Source organism: Choloepus didactylus, chromosome 2 (assembly GCF_015220235.1).
Source record: "Choloepus didactylus isolate mChoDid1 chromosome 2, mChoDid1.pri, whole genome shotgun sequence".
NCBI classification, from domain to species: domain Eukaryota; kingdom Metazoa; phylum Chordata; class Mammalia; order Pilosa; family Megalonychidae; genus Choloepus; species Choloepus didactylus.
Genome location: NC_051308.1, coordinates 193886393 through 193907189, shown reverse-complemented (window position 1 = coordinate 193907189; position 20797 = coordinate 193886393). Strand labels below are relative to the sequence as shown.

Here is a 20797-nt window from a genome sequence, read left to right as displayed (position 1 = left end):
TCTCCCATTTTAATACAGAAAATGATATCTGGGTAGGTTCAAGGGCTTAATCAAGGTCACTGAACTAGTAAGTACTAGGACCAGGATCAGATCTCCTGATTCCTTGTTCAATGGTCTTCCTACTAGCCTCCTGCATCTCTAGGCTTCTAGTACCTAGCTCTTAAACCAGCTGGCCTCCCCATCAGGAAAGTCAATTTTGTAAAATAAATCACTGCAGCTCCTGACCCTAATGCAGTTACCTGCTTCCATGCTAGGCAGGGTGCTGGGAGACCTCCTGGCTGAGAGGGCTGAAGCAGGGGCAGAAAAGAGCAGGCCCATGGGGCCAGGAACACAAGGGATATACAGGACACCATGGGGTTGCCAGACTGGAGGAGGGACAAGGTAGGGACCTCTCACCACCCCTGGACCAAGGATCCCCTTCCTGGAGCCACACACCCAGCCTGGGAGTAAACAGACCCTATCCCAGTGGGCCACTCAGAAAATGAAGATACTAATTTTTATTTCCAAAGGATTCAGGGCTCTAACAGACCAAGGAAGTATTAAGATCCCTGATAACAGGTTTTTCAAATGGTGGGCTCACCAGCGTGTAGGCATGGATACCCCATACATAACCCAGCTCTGTTCACTGTCTAGGCAACCTTCAGACCCAGAGAACCAGGCTCGTAAGATTTAGAGGGCCTTACTTGCTGTCTTCACATCTCTACAGGACTGTCTGGGGACAGGTGAAGTACACGTAAGTGTGGCCACAGTGCGACAAACCAGACCAGCAGGAGGAGCTACAGGGAGCAACAGGCTGACTTCACATAAGGAAGAACTTTCATACTGGCTGCCCTGATGGGAAGGGACTGCCCAGCCCACTAAGTGAGCAGAGATCAGATGACCATCTGGCAGGAATTTTGAAGATTCATGCCAGGACTAGACTGCTGACTTCTAAACTCCCTTTTGGCCCTGCCTGGAATGTGACACCAGCTAACAGACATGTCTGGGTTTACCTAAAAGCCAAGCTGGTGAATGCAGAGTCCTGGCTCAGCTGCCCTCTGTGCCATTGCCCTCAATACCTCTGGGCCCTCCAGGTTGACCTGCTACTCTCCCGAAGCTGCAAAGCCCTGACAAGTGGTATTGCATATTTTGGAAAATGGATCAGGTGCAGGATTTTTTAACTGTGGGAAGGTGTCAGGAAGCAATCAGATTTCTCATGTGAATTCTTATTTATGGAGGGAGTGGTTGCTGCTGAACTCTACCTTCATGCACCAGCGCAGCACGAACAGGGGCTTTATTGGCGGGGTTTTGGAAGCTGTGACAGAGCCTAGCATGCAAGACTATGAGGGCTTGAGACAGCTGCCAGGAGAAAAGCAACAACGGGACCGGCCTTCAGTGGATTCTTGTTATTTGGGGCACTTTGTTTTCAGTTCTTAAAACCAAGTGTACAAGAAGAGGACTCAGCACTTCACAAACTGGTGTGTGACTTCATAGATTCCCACAGACTCCTGAGCCTTTTCATCATAGTCAGTCCAGTCCTGTGAAATAAAATGGCAGTGTTAGCCTCATGAAGCAGGCTGAGACAGTGGAGAATGGAGAAGTGGTACTCAAAAGGCCCAGTTCAGGCTCTGACTGGGATATTCATGAACATGTATGATCCTGAACACAGACAGAAAGCTCAGGTATGAACTCCAGCTCTTTCAGCTTTATGACTCTGGGCAAGTCCCTTAATTTCTCTGAGCCTCACTTTTGTCCTCTATAAAAAAGGGATAAACATAGATATCATGTTGAATGTTGAAAGAATCAAATGAGATAATGCCTGCAAAAGCACTTAGCATAGTGCCTGACACACAAAAGAGTACAATAAATGCCAGCTACTGTTATTATTAGGTACTAAGCAAATTGAAGTTTTTGTCTTTCCCTTCTTTGAGGCCTGAGTGCAAGTCTTCCTTAACTACAAAGCAGTACTATGTCCAGCAATGTCTGTGCCCAGCAGACTCCAAGAGTTGGTTTCCCATCGATGAGCCTGGCACACCAAAAGGATAATTCCCACCAAGTGCCCTATGGCACACGGTAAGACCCCAAGTCCCATACCTTCTCCTGCAGATTAATGTCACTGAAGACTGTCCCTGACTCCACACCCTCAGCAGCAAACCCAGCCTGCAGATGACAGACAGGAATGCAGTGATCAGTCGGAGGGAAAGGACACACTGGGCTGGCACATGAGGGCTGGCCAGGGAGCTGCCTCTTCTCACACTACCTTTGGGATGGGAAGACAGAGATGCAGTGTGGGCAGTTGTTTTGGAATAACTGCTGAGCTTCCAAGGCCTGGCAGCTGCCTCAGGACTAAGATGATTTCTCTAAGTTAGAGCCCTGGACCAGAAGGCAGGAGGTGAGGGGCATACCTTCCACTACTCCTGATTTGCTGAAGACCCTGAACATGTCACTTCCCTCTGTAAACTTTTTTTTAATTTGTGAAATGGGAAGAACAATACTATCTCTTCTGCCTACGTCACAGATTAGGTGAGATAAAAACACTACACAAATAAAATGGGACAAGTACTGACTCTGCAGTCAGATTTCCTGGGTTCAAATTATGGCTCCATTGCTTACTGTGTGATCTGGAAAAGTTGCAACATTGTTGAGTTTTTTTCCCCCTCATCTGAAAAATAGGAAGAACAACTTCATAGGGTTACTGTGAGGCTTAAATGAGGTCACAAAAGTGCCCACCATATAGCAGGTACTTAATAAATGACAGATATTTTTAGAAAGGAAAATTCCTAGCCCATGGTATAAATAAGAATCAAAGTTCTGCTGTCATTTCCTACATCCCCTCATCAGAGATGCAGGTTCCCCAGGAAGACATACATACCTGGGGCTGGAAATCAACTGGCTCAAGGCCCCGGCACTCAAACTCTACTATCGTCTTGAACTTCTCACTGTCTTCAGCCTGGAAGGGAAGTGTGTTGAGGAGAAAGGGTCCAGCTGGGTTCACAGCATGACCCCATGGCACCTGCCTTTCCTGCCAAGTGAACCCTTACTGCCCCTGTGAGCCCAGAATGGGGCCTGGGAACAGCTCAACCCCTTCCGTAAGTGTACTTGCTCCCCAAGAGGCCTTCTGTGCACATGGATACTGCAGAACAGATGTGGACTCTGGGGTCAGCCTGCCAGGATCTGAGAGATGCCTCGTTTCCACTCTGGGCCTAAGATTCCTCAACTGTCAAATGGAGCTGAGGAAACCTCTACCAGTTTATTGTGAGAACTTGAAGTAAAATGTATAGAGTATCTAGCACAGCACCTGATGCTATGTTCAATAAATGGCAGATAAAATAATTAATACCAAAAACACAAACAAGAATATTAAGATATGAATCTCTAGATTATCCAAATGGTCCCAGTACACTTAGCCACAGCCTTTTGCTAACCATCTGCCACAATGTGAAAGTAGGGGGTGCTTTAATGCCTTGAATTCAGGATATGTGTGTGAAGTGGGCAGGAAATTCTTCCCAACCTGATGCATGGACTCAAAGACCCCAAGTGCCACACCCACATTCACTCTCATTCTCTCACAGTAAAATCATCCCCCGCACCCAACCACATGCTTGGCACTGGTGAGGCACTTCTCTGCCAGGCCCTGGTTTGTTTTTTTGTTTGCTGGTCTGTCCCTTCCACTAGATTACGTTTTTCTTGAGCATGAGTCTCATTTAACTTCTTTCTTTAACTTCAGGACAGAGCTGACAATTTGGCAAAGTACAAACATTTTAATAAATACCAAATAAGGAATGGATATATACAAATATATGCCCTTCTTTAAATAGACAGACCCAGCACACATACTCCTCCCTCACCACTGGGCTAATTTGTCATGCAGTAATGTATAACTATCTCATGATGGGAACAATATCAAGAGTGGGATCTACTCTATTGCTCCATTCAAAGGGCTGTCCCACCCACAGTTTCAGAAAAGGCTCATCAGTTCCTTAAGATATAGACAAAGTAAGTGTTCTCAGCCTTGGAAACTGAGCAGCCAGGCTGGGTCAGAGGCCCCCAAGCTCAAAGCCTAGCACTTACAAGAAGGTACTGCAATAAACTGTTGTAATAGAGTGTCCAAGCATTTATCAGTATATGATGAGTAAATGACTGATATGAGTGAATGAGCAATGACTGAGTGAGTGAGTGAAAGAATGAATGAATAAGTGAGTGAATGAATATGAAACAGTGGCAAGTTGCTCTGAGGCAGTTATAACTCTAGGACCAAGGCTTCCTAGCTCCCAGTTAGATTTAATCCCACCATGCTTGTACTACAGCAGGAAACTTACATTGTAAGATTTGATGGTGCTGCTCAAAATCTCTGAAAAATCAAAAGAAGAGACTAAGTTGGGTTGAGTTCATACCCTGGTCCCACAGGCGACAGCACCTCATGTCTGGGTTCACCTACAGGTAGCATGAGCTTGCATTTAGTCTGGTACCAAGAAGCTGTAGGCCAGCCTGGCAGAGCTTGGTGTTCGTGGCCTGACCTACCGATGGAATTTTCCCGTGCGCACAGCTTGCACTTCTGGATCATGGAGGCACTGCCACGGCCTCCCTTCAGTGCCACACTGTCCTGGCAAGGAGCAAACAGAACCTCTAGTCATACATCAAACAGAAGCAAGGGTTCTGAGGAGATCCAGTCCCACTACTTAGTGTCCAGGGGAAGACACCAAGACCCTGAGAGGGTCTTGCTAGGCCAAGAATCCTGGGGAGGCTTCTTGAGACTGAGGAAAGGGCTTCCCCTTGATTTTGAATTCTATCTCATATCCCAAAGGTGCCTGTTGTTCTCCCCTGCTTCACACTGATGCCGGTTTTCCCAAAGCCACAAAAAGCAGGATCCAGAGGACCAGAGAAATTGGTGGTAGAGGTTCCCCAAATTCTTCCCAGGAGGAGGTGTGTGCGTGTATGTGTGTGGTGGAGGGGGCAGTTACCATCAGCCGGATGTATTGCCACTTCTCTGAAATCTCTCCGCAATTGCCGCATTTCATCTTTGGGGTAAAAAAGAGTGTTAGTAAAGGAGCTGGCTCAGTTGGACAGAGAATGAGAGAAGGATAAGAACACTGTGAGATGGGCAGGCTAACAACCTACCTTCCTGTAGGCAGGCTCACCTCATCCTTACAACCAGCCCCAACAAGGATATAACCGAACTTCCTTTGGGAAAACAGGTTAGGCTGTTCTTCACGCTGGCATGACTGCCCTCCTCCAAGAGGATGTCCAGCCTGGTTTGGGCTTCAAGTCTCATGTGGGACAGAAACGGCCTCAAGGGGACCCCGCCCACTGTGCTGGGTTAGGCGTTTCCTCTGTGTCCCACAGGCCCTGTGGGTCCTGTTCTAAGTATTTATCATTTTGCTGTTACTCTATTTCTCTGTCTCCTTCACTAGGCTGTGTGGTTCTTGAGGCCAAAGAACATTTACTCCACAAATAAGCCCTAGCACTCAGGCTTCAAAATATTTGGAAATAAAGATGGTCCGTGAAGGCTTCCTGGAGACAGGGTTTTTGCTGGTGTTCTAGATTGCTAATGCTGCAGAATGCAAAACACCAGAGATGGACAGGCTTTTATAAAATGGGGGTTTATTTCACTACACAGTTACAGTCTTAAGGCCACAAAGCATCCAAGGCAACACCTCAGCAATCGGGTACCTTCACCGGAGGACGGCCAGTGGTGTACGGAAAACCTCTGTTAGCTAGGAAGGCAGCTGGCGTCTGCTCCAAAGCTCCGGCCTCAAAGCGGCTTTCTCCCAGGACGTTCCTTTCTAGCAAGCTTGCTTCTCTTCAAAACATCACTCCCAGCTGCACTCTCTGAGTCAGCTCATTTATATAGCTCCACTGATCAAGGCCCACTCCGAATGGGTGGGGCCACGCCTCCATGGGAACATCTCATCAAAATGATCATTACCCAAAGCTGAGTGGGGCACATTCCAAGCAAATCTAACCAGCACCAAAAACGTCTGCCCCACACAAGACCACAAAGATAATGGCATTTGGGGGACACAATACACTCAAACCGGCACAGCTGGTACTGAAGGATGCTGGGATTTAGACTTGAAGCAACTGAGCAGAAGCTCTGAGATCTGGGTGAGCAAACGGCCTCAAACTGCTTGGGTAAGAGGTGGGCCATGCCAGTTGGGCACCATGTTGACCAGGGTGGGGCGGGAATGTAAGGGTTGAGCCCTGCACAAAATTTACTATTTCAAAACAAATAAAACAGGTTAAATTATTCACCTTACTAAATAATCACAAGGTCCCTTCAAGAAGCATTTTGTTTCGTGTCTGTTTACACACCACGAGATATTTAGTGAAGGAAAAATTACATAAGGAGGTTCTAAGACACCGCCAACTAAGTATTAATCAGTAAAAATTTAGAAATCAAATACACCATTTAATTTTTGTATGGCAATTTAAGGTATCTGGTTAAATATTTTTCATCCTGTCCTGTTCAACACCGAGATCACCAGAAACTTCAACTCCCTGGACTGAGCCTTTCCAAGGGTTGCGACCCCTTGACGTCCCACCCCTTCCGTGGTATCGCCCCTCCTTTCCCTCCGTCCGGAGACCCCGCCCCTGCAGCCTCACCTTCAGGTACCACCGGAAGTCCTCGCCCACAGGCCGGAGGCTGGTGACGTTCTCCAGCACAGCTTTGAGCTGCAGCGCGATTTTCTGAGAGAGAGAGAGAGAGGTCCAGAGCGGCTGCGTGAGCCGCGCCGGCGCAGCCCCACACCCACCCCAACTCCTTGCTCAGCTCGGGCCCTGCCGGCACGAGCTCTGCCTTCCCGCTCTTTTTCAGTGCCAAGCCCAAGGCCCTCATTCCCTTCTGGCGCGAGCTCCCGCCCCCCACCTCTTTGCTGCCAACCCTCCCTGCCTCCTCCTCACCCCCATAGTGGCTTGCTTCAGTCCGGCGCTAGCTGCGGCCGCCGCTTTCCGGCCCGTCGTAAAAGGCAGCCACTGCTTGCACATCCTCGGGGCGGGGCTTCGAGCGTGCGTCGGGTGGGGAAGCCGCTCCTTGTGTTTTTCATCCGGCTCTCGAGAGTCGGTGAGTTGGGGAGGGAAGTGTGCCTCCATAAATCGGTAATTCCACAGATATCTGTTGAACGCCGATTTTGTGCCCGCAGTGACCTAGTATGAGTAATATCGCAGCGAACAAGACATCCCTGCCCTTTGCCAAGGCTTCCTACTGCCTTTTCGGGTCACTTTCCTGACTGCTCCGCCTTCCCACACCCAGGCCGGCACTGGATTTCTGTCTACTCTGAGCCTTCTCAGATTACGTCGGTTGCCTGTCCAGGAACAGCCCCACAGATTTGGGGATGAGGCCTCTTTTCTAAAACTGCTTCTTCCTCTCCCCTCGCAAGACCTGGTTTCTAGGTTCCCCGATGTCCACGTCCTTATTTGTGGTCCCTACGGATAGACACTCCCTCAAGCTGGCCCTTCTCTGGGCTCCCACCTGGTTTATCCTTCCATTATTCATTTATTAAACCTTGTTTTACCTGTCTTCTTGTTCAGGGAACATTTGAGATCAGGAGCTGGGGGTGTCAGCAAGCCCCTTTGAAAATGTTAAAAATTTTTCTGAGGTCCTTATTGGCATTTCTTTAAAATGTGGAGTGACAAGTTTTTTTCCGTGTGAAAATAAACACTAGTTTATTGATCCAGGGTGTAAAAGAAACCAAATGGAGAAGATAAAACAGCAATTTAATGCAAATGTTTAGTTTTCTTGACACTATTTTGGGGAATTGTGACGGGAGCCCATGGCCTTGTCTAGCATGTCAGTAGCAGAGACATCTATCTTCTTAATCTAGTGAAGGGGATTAAGAGAATGGGTGGAAATAGTTCAGGGGTACAGAAAATTGTAAGGAAAGGAGGATAGGACCAGTTACTATCAAGACCTTGCTCTCAGACTGCAATTTCCAGAGTGCTCCTGCAGATGGCCTTTGCTTGTGGGAGTTACTTATTTTTGATGTTTATTTTACTACCAACTTGCCTCTTTGGCCCAAGTACTCTTCTATAGCTGGAAGTGCCCTGGCTTTGGAATCAGGAGATCTCAGCTCCCACCTCTGCCCCTAACTTGTCCCATGTGAAGTGCAGTGGAATAAAGTACTGGCCTAGGAGTCAGATTTGGTGCTTGTCCCATGTTGGCCCATCTTGACAGGCAAGAACTTAGGTTGATACTTTCCCTCAGTTAAATGAGGCAGTAGGGCAGGATGGCTTACCAAGGTCCAGTTCCTTTCAGGATGCTGCTACTCAAGAAAGTCTTCAGCCAGCAATTTGCCTAATGAAGCTATGCAATTTAGCAGCAAAAAAGGAGTTACTACATATCTACCTGATGAACAAAATCTCAATACTATATTGTTAGAAATTTTGGGGGGTGCACAGTCATAGAGGGCACGGAGACTAGTTGATTTTCAGGCAGGAAAGTTTTATTCGAGCAGCAGCACGGTGGGGGTCGGGAAGAAAAGCGCCACCAGCATGGCGGTGTCTGAAATAAAGCTTCAGCTAGCTAGAGGCAATGGGAGAGCTGTATATGTGCTTTGCTTTCGGGGGTGGTCAGTTGGTCAAGGACAGGGGTTTAGCTGATGGTTTGATGACTGGACTCGGGGGTCTGTCAGGGTGGGAACTGAGAAGGAATGGCATTGAGCCAACGGAGAAGTGAGTAGTGAATTTTAGTGTCCTTTTAAAGATTGGAATGTGGATAGCTGGGGAAGGGTGGTTTAGGGCAAGATGCAGTGGCTGCAGAGTGTTATTCTGGCCACTAGGAAGTTTTCCACAAAAGGCTTGTGTAATGTGCTGTTTGGAAAGGAGTGGAATTTTCTAACATATATGTACCAATTTGGTCTCAATTCTTGGAACATTGGTATTCTGATTTTAAAAATGGATTATTGTCTGATTTTAAAAATAGATTATTTGATCCACAGCAATGGAAGGTGTTGGTGGTGGGGTGATGTATGGGAATCCTGTATTTTATGCATGATTATCCTGTAAACCCATAACTTCTTTTAATAAAGAAAAATATCTTTAAAAAAATGAATTATTGGAAAACTTTTCTGAGACCAAGCATTTTATACCTTACTGTTATACTGTATAAAACCAAAAGCCCCTCCCCCATGAAAGTGCTATGGATTTATCTCTAACAGATGATTATAAAAAACAAAAACAACCACAATACCATTTCACACCTAAAAAATTAACAATTCTTCATTATCATCAAATATCCAGTGTTCAAATTTCCTTAATAGGGTCAATTTTACAGTTTAAAAAAAAAAAACATGATTCAAATAAGAACTAAATGTAGATTAACATGTCTCTTAAATCTCATTTAATCTACAGGTTCCCACTCCATCCCTCTATTTCCCTTGCAGATTATCTATTGAAGAAACCAAGTCATTTATCCTGTAGATTTTCTGCTAGATATTGCAGATTGCATTCCTATTGTTTTTAACATGTTTCTCTATTCTCTTATTCCCTGTAAATTGGTAGTTATATCTAGAGAGTTGAGTAATTCACTTTTTTTTTGGGGGGGGGGGATACTTCACATAGGTGTTAAGTGTATTAAGAAGTAACTGAGAAGAGTTCACATGGCCTTCAAATATTAACACTTGTTCTGGTCTTTATAAAATAATAAAAACTGAATTTTATCGTATATTTATTAAAGACAATCATTTATAGTTTATAAAAAAATACTACCCCCATATACACAAAAATTTCCTGATAATGAAAATTAAAAAACAACTACCCCCACGTCTTCATGTTCACAACAATACTGACTCTAGATTGGCTTAATCTTGAAATGTAATCCAATAAGACTGAAGACCAAACACTTCAGGTCCTGGACAAGATAATAAAATACCCGTAAGCCTTCAGGATCCCTAAAATACAAAAGGAAAAAATGTTTGAAAAGCTGAGAAAAGCTGGAAGAAAATATCATTTAATAATCCTGATTATTTATGTACCAAATAGTCACCAAAAAAGTATTTACAGCATTAAAACTGAAAACACCCCAAATGTCCAAAAAGAAGGCAAAGGCTATATATTAAGATGGAATACTATGAGGCCATTTAAATATGCTTGGGTGTGTTTTTAGTGGGAAAATGCACAGTTATTGATCAATTTTTTGTGCTTTTTCTAAACTGTATTTTTAATGCACAGGAAAAAAAGACTAGAAAGAAATACTTCAAGATACTAATAGTGGTTGTCTAGTTGATACAATTATGGGTGCTTTTCCCCCCTTTCTACTTTTCTACATTCCCTGTATTTTCTATAGTAAGCATATATTATTTTCAGAATCAGGGAAACTTTTAAGCAGGACCTAGAGGCTGAGGATTACTATGGAATCACTGGCTAAGAACAAGGAGACTGTCCAAAGGAACTAAATGCCCAATACTTCTAAAGGTGAGCACTATCTAATTCCAAATCTTCAAAACACAAAAACAAAAGAGGTTGACGAATTCCAAGGATTCTTTGTAACATAGATTCATACCTCAACTTAATAATTTGTCCCCATTGACAACATGAATTTTAAAATTTAGATCCTAAAAAAATTTCAAGTTTTGCTAAAGTTTGTCATTAAGATGTGCTAATCTGAATGGCCAACACCAAAAGCTGTTCAGACTGGGTATTATACAATTTATCCTGAGCATTTGTTTTGGCATGTTTTGTTTTCTCTTAGGTCTAGGTTCTTACCCACTTTGGCTGTTCCTATGCACTACTCTGTGTGTGTCACTGAGAAGCTGTCAGTAGTTATGATAGAATGAAATACCAAAAAACAACAGTGACAAGTCCTTGAAAATAACCTGGCGTGCCTTTCTAAGGGAGACAAAATTGCCTGCCTCTGCCAGGCACTTGCACCAGGTCTCCCCCAACAATGAACCCAATTTGGTTAAGGATTTCACACCAATCTGCTCCAAAACAGATGCAACTGGATTTAAGGATCATCCACACTTACTTGGACTGATTGACATCAATAAGGGAACCAATTTTTGATGTTGTAAAAGAAATGTGTTCATCTCCAATGACAATTTCAAGTTCCTAGAGATATTAAAAAAAAAAATTAAGCCAAGCCAATTTGGATTTTTCATCAAACATACAGGAGAGAGGTTCATCATCTGCCAAATCACCCAAACTGTACTAGGGATGGCTACATAAACGAGGGCAGTTCACTTTACAGATTCACTGACCGATAAACTGTGCTGAACACTAGAAACAGAGATTAATTTAATACTGTTTTAGCTCTTCAGAAGCTCATAGTCTTGGAGGAAGTTGTATCCACAAGGCTCCACTATTTCTGAGATATGGAGGAATTTGCAGAGGATTTTGTTCTCACTAACATTAACAATGTTCTCATTATTAACAATGTCTGCAGTATGGAGTGACATTGACAACATGGGACAAAGAAAAGAATTCTAGACCTGGGGTTCAAGCCAGGCTTTGCCACTCACCAGTTGTGTGACCTTGGAACTCAATTTCTAAACAGTAATATAAACTTTCAAAAAATATCTACAGGGGGACCCTATTGTGTGCCAGGTCATTATTCTCAGTGCTTAGGACATATCAGCAAAACCAAACAAACTAAACAAAGATCTCTGCCCCTTCTAATGGGCCCTACTTGTTTTTTTTTTCTTTTTTGGGTCCCATTTCTTTTTTATTTTTATTTTTTCAATGATGAAAAGCATTCAAACAGAAAATAGATAAAACTATGAGACCAATGTTCCCAACACCCAGATTTAAAAAATGTTAATATTCTGTCGTACTTGCACCAGATTTCTTTATAAAGAAATAAAATATTACAGATAAAAAGTTTGGGTCCAGCTCCCATCCTCATCTCTTTCCACATTCCAACAGGTAAGTAATCATTACCCTGAAGTCTGGGTGTATTTTTTCTACTCAAATTTTGACAGTAGGTTTTTAGTAGTATGGTTTTAAAATTTTATCTAAGTGTTCATACTATATCTTTTTGCTTTTTGCAATCAACATAGTTTTTGAGATTTATCCATGTTGAGTTACGTTAGATCTAGAGTTCAATAGTTTTAATATGCTTTAGAGGATTCTCCATTTCCCTACTGAAGCAGACTTGGTTCTCAATTTTTATTACTATAAACAATGTGGCAAGAACATTTTTTATGCATCTTTCTCTACATATGTGAAAACATCTCAAGGAAAATTCCTAGAAGTAGGGTACTCTCAATTCTGCTAGATACTACAAATTGCTCTCTAAAGTGGTTCTACCAATTTTATTTCCACCTGTAGCATGTGGATCCCCCTTTTCCTCACATTATTTTTAGCATATGGTAATTTTTGCCAGTCGAATGGGTCTGATTATCTTAATTTTTAATTTACAAATGAAGTTGTAACTCTTTCCGTATGTTTATTGGCCACTTGTTTTTCCAATTGTGTAAACTGTCTATTCATATCCTTTGCACATTCTGCCATTGGGTTGTTTTTTTAATATTACTTTGTAGTTCTTTATATATTCTAGATATAAACCCTTTACCAGTTACATGTTTCACAAATATCTTCTAGTTTTTGGCTTATCTTTTAACTTCATCTTGATGTCTTTTGTCAAACATAAGTTTTAAATTTAAAGAAGTCAAATTTACCAATCTTTTCCCTTGAGAGTTGGATTTTTTGTGTCTTAAGAAATTAAAAACTCCTTCTCTACTGAAAAATAAGATAGCTTATATGTTCTTCTTTGTTTTAAAGTTTTACTTTTCATCTTTAGGTCCTTAGTTCATTTGGAATTTATTTATATAGATGATCTAGTTTAAAAATATTCCATATGGAAAATAACAAGTGTTGGAGAGGATGCAGAGAAATAGGAACATTTGTTCATTGCTGGTGACAAGATAAAACGGTGTGGCTGCTGTGGAAGACAGTTTGGTGGTTCCTTAGAAAACTATGTATAGAACTACCATGTGACCTTGTAATGCCACTACCAAGTATATTCCCCAAAGAATTGAAAGCAGGTGCTTGAACAGATTTTTGCGTACTGATGTTCAAAGCAGCATTATTCACAACTGCCAAAAGATGGAAGCAATCCAAGTATCCATCAACCGATGAAGAGATAAATAAAATGAGGTATATACTTATAATGGAATATTATTGAGCCATAAAAAGGAATGAAGTCCTGATACAAGGGACAACATGGATGATTCTTGAAGACATCGTATTGAATGAAATCAGCCAGACACAGAAGGACAAATATTATATGATCTCACTGATTTGAAACAATTAGAATAAGCAAACTCATAGAGTCAGATTTTAGAATATACATTACCAGGGGACAGGGTGAGGATAAGGAAAGGTAAGTTAAGGCCTAAATTGTTCAGAGTTCCTATTTGGAATGATGCAAATGTTTTGGCAGTCGGTGGTGATGGTAGCACAACATTGTGAATGTAATTAACAGCAACTGAAATATATATCTGAATGTGATTAAAGGGGAAATGTTAGGTTGTATATATGGTAACAGAATAAAAATTTTTTAAAATATCCATGGAATTACACTACATCACAGTGAACCCTAAATTAAACCATGGACCAAAATGAATATAACAATTATAAAAATGTGCTATCATCAGTTGGAATAAATGTTCCAAGCCAATGCAAGGTGCTGGTGGTGGGGTGGTGTATGGGAATCCTGTATTTTATGCATGATTGTTCTGTAAACCCACAACTTCTCTAAAACAAAAAACAAAAAAATTTATTTTCTAAAACAAACAAAAATTATTCCATAAGCATACCGCCAATTGTCCTGGTACAATTTATTAAACAATCCATCCTTTCCCATTAATTTGAAAGTCTATCTTTGTCATACACTTTTCCAAGTTCCCATATATGTGTTTCTGGGCTCTCTATTCTGTTCCACTGGATTAGTGTCAATTCCTGAGGCAGTATTACAGTTTGTATGACTATAGCTTTACAAGAACACCTCAAAACTATCTTAGCTACTCTTGGCTCTTTGATCTTCCAAGAATTTAACACTCAGATTCTAGGAAAAATCCTGTTGGGATTCTGATTTGAACTGAAATTACTTTATAAATTATACTGGAGAAAATTGACATCTTTAAGATAGCAAGTCTTCCCATCCATGAAAATGAAACCTATTCTTATATCCTGTAAAGCCTTTCCCCCTAAGTTTTGTATGTATTGTTAAATTTATTCCAAAGTTTTTCATAGCTTTTGTTGCTGTTATGAATGGGATTTTATTTTTATTACCCTTTCCAATGGGTTATTGCTAATGTACAGGTACATGCCCTCTTTACAGGACTGTTGTGATGGTCAAATGAATTAATGGAGCTGAAAATTTTATAAACCATAATGCAAATACAAATATATGGTATTACTGAGGTCCCGGGACATAAACTAAAAAGTTAACTGAAGACGAGATTTTTTTTTTCCAGTTTCTTCAAGCATTGGCCCCTCATTTTGAGGTTAATAAGGAATGAGGTTATTTGGGTTTTCATATTAATTTGGCATATAATTATTATTACACTTTTACTATACAATGGCATTATTTTAGCCACTAGATACAGCAATGAAAACAATAGGCAAAATCCTTACACTGAAGGAGCTTGCATTTCTGAGTGTATTTATGTCTGTGGTGGTGGAAGAGGGAGACAGATAAGTAAAGAAAAACAAACAAGACACTTTTAGGCAATGATAAATGCTACAAAGACAATTATACAGATCTTGTTTAAAAAAACAAAAGGGCGGGACTTCTTAGATTGAATAGACAGGGAAGAAATCACTGAGGAAGTAACCATTGAAGACCTCAATAATAAAGACAGTCTTGTAGAGATGTAAAGTCCTATAGAAATTCCAGGCAGAATGCGGCATGTGTAAAGTCCCCGAAGTAAGAATGGGCTGGGTATGTATGAAGAATGGAAGTAAGGTGTGCCGATTTGAATGTATTGTGTCCCCCAAATGCCATTGTCTTTATAGTCTTGTGGGGCAGACATTTTGCTGCTGGTTAGATTTGCTTGGAATGTGCCCCACCCAGCTGTGGGTGATGATTTTGATGAGATGTTCCCATGGAGGCGTGGCCCCACCCATTTGGGGTGGGCCTTGATCAGTGGAGCTATATAAATGAGCTGACTCAAAAGAGAGGAAACGGAGTGCAGCTGTGAGTGATGTTTTGAAGAGGAGCAAGCTTGCTAGAGAGGAACGTCCTGGGAGAAAGCCATTTTGAGGCCAGAGCTTTGGAGCAGACGCCAGCTGCCTTCCTAGCAGAGGTTTTCTGGACGCCATTGGCCATCCTCCGGTGAAGGTACCCGATTGCTGAGGTGTTACCTTGGACGCTTTGTGGCCTTAAGACTGTAACTGTGTAGCGAAATAAACCCCCGTTTTATAAAAGCCTATCCATCTCTGGTGTTTTGCATTCTGCAGCATTAGCAAACTAGAACATAAGGCTTGAGTGGTTTCAACTCAGTGAGACTGTGAGTGGTAGAAAATGGAGTGGGAGCTTGGATTTTACTTTAAGTGCAGTGGGAAGCCACTGGAGAGTTTACATCAATGGAATACATAACATTTTTAAAAGATCACTCTGGCTTCAGAATGGAAAAATAGAATGGGCACAAGAGGAGAAGCAAGGAATTAAATTAGAAGTCTGGACTAGGATGGCAGCAGTTGAGGTGGAAATTCTTTTCTATTAAGTCAAATATGAGTGGATTTGTTTTTGTTTTTTTAGTTACCGAAATGGTCTTTAGAATGACTAAGCTATAAATTTAAACATATATGCTTAGTTGCTTGCATGATTTTTCTTTCCATTAGCTTGGTGAAATAACTGTGTTCTATTTATTTTTGTATCCCTACAATGCTTTGTCCAAAGTAATTACCTAGTAAGTAAGTAGAAGTCACCTAGTAAGCAGCAAAAGCTTTGAGACAGGGAGTGCAGAGGAAGGGTATTAGAGGAAGAAATTCAGTGCTAGGCTCTGTGTGGTCATCGGCACCCCCTGTTCTCTCTGTTCCTCCCTACAGAACTAATGCATCCTTAAGCCAATGTGCTGGTAATCTGCTTTGTGCAGGTCTCAATAACACACACACACAAACACTACTGAGTGGATTCAATGTCATATGCAGAGCAGTAACTTCATCTTCCATTTGTAAAATTTCTGCACTACAGGAGAGTCACTAAACACTTACTTGCCGGCCTACTCGGTCAGGAGGAGGCCACAAAGCATCATCTTCTTTGGTAATTTCACTGTCATCAATTATCCTCTTCAGTTCTTCCATTACACTTTTATGTACATAAGCCTGAAAGCAAGTTAAAAAACAGAATTTAAGTTGTATCCCATAGGAGTTCCCTGATTCAGCTAAAGATGGACGATAAAAACAACAACTTCTGGAGACTTATTTCTGGCACTACCGTAAGTGGGAAGACGTTCAGGCTTGACCTCAGCATGTTGGAGAAGAGGGACAGGATCATTTCAATCCCCCATCTAGTTGTTACCCACCTTAGCACATCCTGTTCACATGACTTTCCCTTCTGCCCACACACCCAACTCATGCCTGAACTCAAAAACAGATCCGGGTAATCACTAAATACATGTGAATGTCCCACACCCTGGTTATTTTTAACTACATGACATGCTTCTGAAGAGCAGAGACATTACTTTTTAAAACACCTTTTGCATATTAGTCCATGTAGAAAAATATGAGGACGCTGACCTGTGTGGGTAAGCATAAAAGCAATTGCTAATTAAATATAATGGTATGAAATATATTGTCTGTAAAGACACTTTCAAATGTGACATAGTGGTTAAAAGGAAAGTGTGGCTTTGAGGAAGCCTTAAACGTGTTGTAGCTACCACAACAGAATGGAGCACATGAACTTGAGAGATGTAGGCATGTTTGAATTCCTGCTCTATCTCTTACTAGCAAGGGTGACTTTGAACAAGCCCTTTAGTTAATATCTGAGTCTTCATTTTCTTATCTCTAAAGGTGATATATACCACCAATCACATGAGCTTACAATCAGGGTTAAATAAGATCTTACATGTAAAATATCTAGCACCATGCCTGGCATCTAACATGCATTCAATGAATGTTAGCTGCTTTCCCATGTTCCCTGTCCCCATTTAAATGCAAATTCAACAATAGCTCTCTCTTTTGAGTGTATGTGCCAGGGAATATACCAAGCACTTTAATGTATTTAATTCTACATCAGAACTGGGGGTGGGTAGATTTTATTAACCTTGTTTTTGCTGATGAAGAAACTGAGAAGCAGTGAGTTCAGCCACAGAACTTGCCCAAGGTCATGTGGTTAGTAAGTAACAGATTCAGGGTTCAAACCAAGATCTGCCCAATGATTACCAGTAATTGATTCAGCATTGTGAATGAAAACATAAACTAAAGGAATATTTGAGAAGGAATTTAGAATCTGACTACAGTCATGTGTCTACTTCCCAATTCTTTATCTTTCTATATTACTTCCAGAAAGAGCAAAAATAACACAAAGCAAAAGACTGAACTGTAGTGAATGAACAGTCATACCTCTTTTCTGATCATGACATCATTTTTGTAATTGCTGTTGTTGGCATACCTCAATTTCCCTGTAAGGAGCAAAAAACCCAAATTTAATGTACAATTAAAAATAAATAGCCTACAACAACTATCACTTGTTGCTTAAAATGTATCCTAACTTTCCCTTCAAATTGTCTAACAGATTCACTATTTATACCTTTAGTGTTTCAACAATGCTAGTCTTTTTAGTTCCTCACTTTAGGCTATTACAGCCAAAAATATGGCTGACAGTGAATTATATTTCCTGCAAAAGGCAGCTCTAGGGTGAAAGAACACAGGCAGGTTCTTTTGTGATCATGGGCAAATCACATCTCTGTGAAAACAGGAATAGTCATTGATGAAATACCTGCACCCAGGGCTTCCTGAGGCTCAAGTGAGGTATTTTGAAAACTGTAAAATGCTGTTTACATATATTATTATATGACTGTACAACACTGATATATTCCTGTAATGGAAATGTTGCACTTTTATAACTGCACACATTTGGTTTACAGGCCCTTGGTGAGCCTCTATATGTGCATCCAAACAGGCTAAATTGGGCATATGGTGGGGGATGAAGGAGAAGATAAAAGCAAATAGAAGACATGATTTTCTACTTCATAGAATAGAGGGCACACATGTAAAAAGAGCCAAATTATTCCAATAGCCTCTGCACTGTCTCTCTGCTTCAAGTCTCCTCCCTTCAGTGGCCAAAGTGATCCAGTAACAGACCTATCTGAATAGGTTATCCCAATGTTTTGATACTTTCAATGGCTCCCCATAGCCTTCCTGATAAAATCCAAACTCCTCAGCACGGCATACTGCCAAGCTGAGTTCCCACCTACCTTTCCAGCCTCACTCCTGCAATAAGTCCTCTCTCCCACAGCTGGGGAGTCAATCAAACTGCTTGGTTTCTGCCGAAACATTTCATGCAGTTTCTGGTTTTCAACCTCTTGGCTGTTAATCCTGTCCAAAATGCCTTCTTGACTCTTGTCTGCCTAACCAACTCCTACACATTCCTAAAGACTCACTCCACTTCCCTCAAGTCACTTCATTCAGGATGCATTCCCTGACCTTCAGGCTTGGTTAGGTGCCTCCTCTCTGCTCCCAGGGTCCCTTCTGTGTCTTTCTACCACAGCACCCAATTCAGTATTTTGTCATTGTTTCCTTACAAATCTATCTACCTCAAAATCAGGGCTTGTCAGGTTCATCTTTGTGCTCCCATTTAGTGGAAGTTTTGCCATCTTTGATTCCTCTTTCTTTCACCACAGTGCCCACTCCCCAAATCCTTTCAGTGAAGTCCCAGATGGTTCAGCCTCCAAAGTATCCTAAATCTTTCTCTCCACTTCTGTGATCCTAGTTCCAACCAACGCTTTTCTCTTGACAACTGTAACTGTCTCCTAAGAAGTAGTCCTGTTTCCACTTTTGCCCATTCTGCACCCAACAGCTAGAATACTCTTTTCAAAAATAGAACAGATTACATTTCTTCATTGCTTAAAACTTTTCAATTACTTCCTGCTGCATTTAGAATAAAATCCAAACTCTTCACCATGGCCTATAAAGACCTACATGGTGTGACCCTTATCCAACATCACCTCATGCTATTCTGGGAGCTCACTATTCTTCAGCCACAGTGGTCACCTGAAACATGCCTAGCTCATTCCCTACAGTCTTGGCACTTCCTACTGTCCAGAATGCCCTTCCTCCTGAGCTTCACAAAGCTGGTTCATTCTTGTCACTCAGGCCTTAGTTTAAATATCTTCTCTTCAGAGAGCACTCCAATGGCCACCTTATCTAAAAGGAGCCCAACCAGCAATTATTCTATCATTTTATTTTTTTTCTAACGACATGCTCATCACAATCTGGAATCTTCTTTTTTGCTTGTTTGTTATCTGTCTCTAGCACTAGAATATAAATTCTATGAGAGGAAGCTTGTCTAACTTGTTCACTGCTGTATCCCCAGAGAGTGGAGCAGAGCCAGGCACAAAGTGAGCGTTCAGTGTTTGTTGAATGAAAGCACTCTGGTCAAACACGTTAACAGAAGCCCCTGCACATGGATAGAAAGAATCAGTGGAACCGTCACAGGAGAGTACAGGAGCGTTCCTTTCAAGTCCGCACTACACAGGTCTCAGTCCCTCCCTCCTCTCATTCACCGCACATTTCCCATTCTAGGGCTTCTCACTCTCCGCCCCCAGGCCTAGTACCCCCTCCCGGCCGCGCCGGACCGCTCTTACCATCGGGTCGGAACTCAAACTCTAGAAACTCGTGGCCGAACTTGCCTTTGTGACCCACATAGTAACGCAAGTAAAAGTCACTCTCCATGGCTGGTAAAATGCAACCGAGACTGAACTTAAACAGCAAACAGTATCGCAGCTGTAGGCGCTCAACACTGGCGTTGGGCGGCGCGGAAAAGTGACGTCACGGCCACGCTGTCGCGGGAGCAAGGGATCCCTCCTTGCCCCCCACCAGCGGGAGCAAGACTGCTGAGTCCCTTCCTCCCAGAGGCGGAAGCAAGGCTGCCTCGCCCCACCCGCCCGGAGGCGGGGTCAAGGCCGCCCTCCCCTCCCAACCCGGAAGCGCTGCCGGGTTTTTCTTTCGTCCCGAGTTTGTTGGAATCCTCCATGGGGGCTCTAGACTTACGCCCTGTGGTTTCGACTATTCTCTTAAAGATCTGGGGCTGAACACCCCGAGTTCTGCACCCCCCTCCAGGCCTAACTGCCGACCCTGTGTGAGTTGGCAAGCTCCTCACGGTCTCACGACCTGAGACGGTAAAATGGGGTAAAAGGCTTCCACCTTACAGAACCCAGGAATGGATCATCGCGAAAAGTGGTTTGTGTCTAGAATCTACTTCGACTTAACTTTGCTGTTTAAAGACCAATTCAAGAGAACTGTTCTCTGTGACGTTTTCCCGGAATCCATTGTGGAGATTGCCATTTCCCTGGAACAAACTTGCCCCACAGTTGGTTTACCCTCATTTTATCCTTTTCTAACCTTTCATGAATGGTTATTTGTTCACTGGTCTCTACAGTAGATGCCGTAAGTTAAAGTTAAATATTTGATCTCCCACTCCCTGGCCATCTATGCACTGCTTATCCAACATTGATTCTCAACCCTGGCTGCCCATTGGAGTCGTTGGGGAGCTCGAAAACATACTGATGCCCAGGCCCCACCCCAAACCAATCAAATCAGATCCTCTAAGGGTGGACCTGGGCATTGGTACTTTTTGGTAAAGCTCCCAGGTGAATCAGAGTTGAAGACTACAGCCCTAGAGAATGCTACCTGTGTAATTGCTCTTTGGGGGTAGTTG

The 20797-nt window shown here is 42.4% G+C and overlaps 2 protein-coding genes across 3 annotated transcripts; both read right to left on the bottom strand.

The window, feature by feature from the left end:
- Positions 1-482: 482 nt before the first annotated feature.
- Positions 483-6982, bottom strand: CZIB (CXXC motif containing zinc binding protein). 2 transcript variants are annotated; one of them, XM_037827195.1, is made up of 9 exons: positions 6880-6982; positions 6583-6666; positions 4941-4997; positions 4501-4582; positions 4299-4330; positions 2852-2929; positions 2593-2641; positions 2074-2139; positions 483-1517 (listed from the first exon to the last, which is right to left on the bottom strand). In XM_037827195.1, the coding sequence occupies exons 1-8, from the start codon at positions 6961-6963 to the stop codon at positions 2123-2125; spliced, it is 483 nt and encodes a 160-aa protein (XP_037683123.1). In that variant the 5' UTR covers positions 6964-6982; the 3' UTR covers positions 483-1517; positions 2074-2122. The 2 variants fall into 2 exon arrangements, with proteins under 2 accessions (XP_037683123.1, XP_037683122.1); XM_037827194.1 differs by lacking the exon at positions 2593-2641.
- A 2641-nt stretch (positions 6983-9623) lies between these two features.
- MAGOH (mago homolog, exon junction complex subunit) lies at positions 9624-19897 on the bottom strand. Its single transcript, XM_037827189.1, has 5 exons — positions 19725-19897; positions 17482-17540; positions 16132-16242; positions 10940-11022; positions 9624-9863 (listed from the first exon to the last, which is right to left on the bottom strand). Exons 1-5 carry the CDS (start codon positions 19810-19812, stop codon positions 9764-9766), a joined length of 441 nt encoding a protein of 146 aa, XP_037683117.1. The 5' UTR covers positions 19813-19897; the 3' UTR covers positions 9624-9763.
- Positions 19898-20797: the final 900 nt, after the last annotated feature.